This window comes from Phlebotomus papatasi, chromosome 2 (genome assembly GCF_024763615.1).
Source record: "Phlebotomus papatasi isolate M1 chromosome 2, Ppap_2.1, whole genome shotgun sequence".
Lineage (NCBI taxonomy): Eukaryota > Metazoa > Arthropoda > Insecta > Diptera > Psychodidae > Phlebotomus > Phlebotomus papatasi.
In genome coordinates, this window is record NC_077223.1 from 14,019,276 (window position 1) to 14,021,182 (window position 1,907).

General features: G+C 36.9%; 1 protein-coding gene across 1 annotated transcript; it reads right to left on the reverse strand.

Annotated features, from left to right (window-relative positions):
* Nucleotides 1-249: 249 nt before the first annotated feature.
* Nucleotides 250-1,487, reverse strand: LOC129802662 (peritrophin-1-like). Its single transcript, XM_055848646.1, has 2 exons — nucleotides 1,372-1,487; nucleotides 250-973 (listed from the first exon to the last, which is right to left on the reverse strand). Exons 1-2 carry the CDS (start codon nucleotides 1,379-1,381, stop codon nucleotides 339-341), a joined length of 645 nt encoding a protein of 214 aa, XP_055704621.1. The 5' UTR covers nucleotides 1,382-1,487; the 3' UTR covers nucleotides 250-338.
* Nucleotides 1,488-1,907: the final 420 nt, after the last annotated feature.

The window sequence follows — 1,907 nt, forward strand, 5'->3', positions numbered from 1 at the left end:
AAATTAAAGCATACAAAACTTCTCAAAACATGGTAAGGTGAATAACTCAAAAAGTATAAATCTAAAGTTGAGTAGATAACAACTTGATATGTGGGCCAGGTTTACAATACAATTCTCTATCATCAAAGATCACCGACCAGCTATAAACAGTCCATATTTTGATAAAGAACTTCTGTATCTCCCCTTGTGGTCTTCTCAATTCTTAATTGGGTTTTGTATGGATTTCATTCACATAAAACAAGCCAAATGATGTTTTTTTCAATTTTTATTTTTAAAGATTACATTATAGGGCTTTTGAGATGAGAAATGAGCGTAACCGATGCCATTTACGCTGAATTCTAGCCTTCAATGATGGGAGTGGGTTCAGCTGTTGTTGGAGGTGATTGTCCCCAGTCTGCACAGACAGCCTCATCGGGATGCCAGCAAGCCATCCTGGTGATGTCGTAATAGAGATTTCCAGGGCAAACATCAGCGAATCTCTCGCCTTCGACACAGTGGAAGAATCTGTTGCAGAGGAATGGATGAGGAACGGTGTAGATGCCAGTATCGGTACAGGTCACATTGACAGCCTGGCAATTGGCCAGAGATGGGTAGTTGCAATTTTCATTGACTGGGTCCCAGTGGAGACCATCGAAGCAACGGTGGGCAATTGGATCTCCGAAGTAGCAAATGTAATAGACATCACATTGATTCTCATCGGGCAGGTAGACCATATTCTCAGGATCATTGAAGAGGGGACATACACGCTGTTCGATGTCGCATTCTGCCAAATAAGGATGTTTGCATTCACCGGATTCGATGCTGAAGTAAAATCCAGGAGCGCATTCTCTAACAATAGCTACTCCGGACACACACTGGACATAGTGAGAACAACTGGATGAATGTGGTAATCTGGCCAACCCATAAGTTGGGCAAGGGTACATTGTAGTCACATCCGCATAAGCGAATGAGGCCAGAGCCAGAACAAGAATATCTGAAAAATTAATTATTGTTATATACATATGCATCTTTTAACGAACTTCTTTAGATAATATTACAAAATAGCCCAGAAAATACTTGAATATAACCACATTTCATTTTTCGTTTGCCACCTTATCGTTTTCAAGTTCATGTTGGCTTGCAATAGATAACCGATTTGGAAGGTGAGTAATTGTTTAAGACTTTTATTGTATTGATTAAAAGATTATAATATGTTTATATAATATTATCTCCATAAAATAAATTAAGAAAAAAAATTAAACACTCTACAAAAAAAATGTTTTTCCCGCCAAAAAGATATTCTTTTTCGACACAAAATGCTTCATTTTCCGCTTTGTATATTTTCTTCCAAATTTAATCCCCTCATTATTTTTTATAAATTAAAACACTTACACTTCAGCATCCTTATTTTTTGTTGAATGATCCCAAGTGAGACACTATATTCGTTGATGACAAGACAATGGGAACTAATGGTCAATTTTGAGCTACCTTAGCAGTTTTATACACTCTGTATCGTCTGTAATCCTTATCGTAATTCGACTCCCGATTAATCGAAAAGTGGTGTGTCTTGTGCCAAACAAAAAACGCTGTCTCCGGATCCATAAAAAACTGTGCCAAAAGACCAATATAGCGAATTATCTATCGTCAATTGACTTCTCATCATCAAAGGTAAGCGCTGATAGGGGCACGTAATCTTCACATATTTCCCTTAATCTTAAAGACAATTCATTGATCAATCATTTTCTTGAATACGCCGCTTAAATTTTAGCCCAACCACTAAAGAGACTTCATAGAAAAAATAATAATATATGGATTCTTCACAAATCATCGTGAAAGATAATCTCGATTTCCGGAAGCTATACTTGAGATGAAGAAAGGTAAAGAATTATCTTGCACATTATTTCCTGCATATTTATCAAGATCCTGAG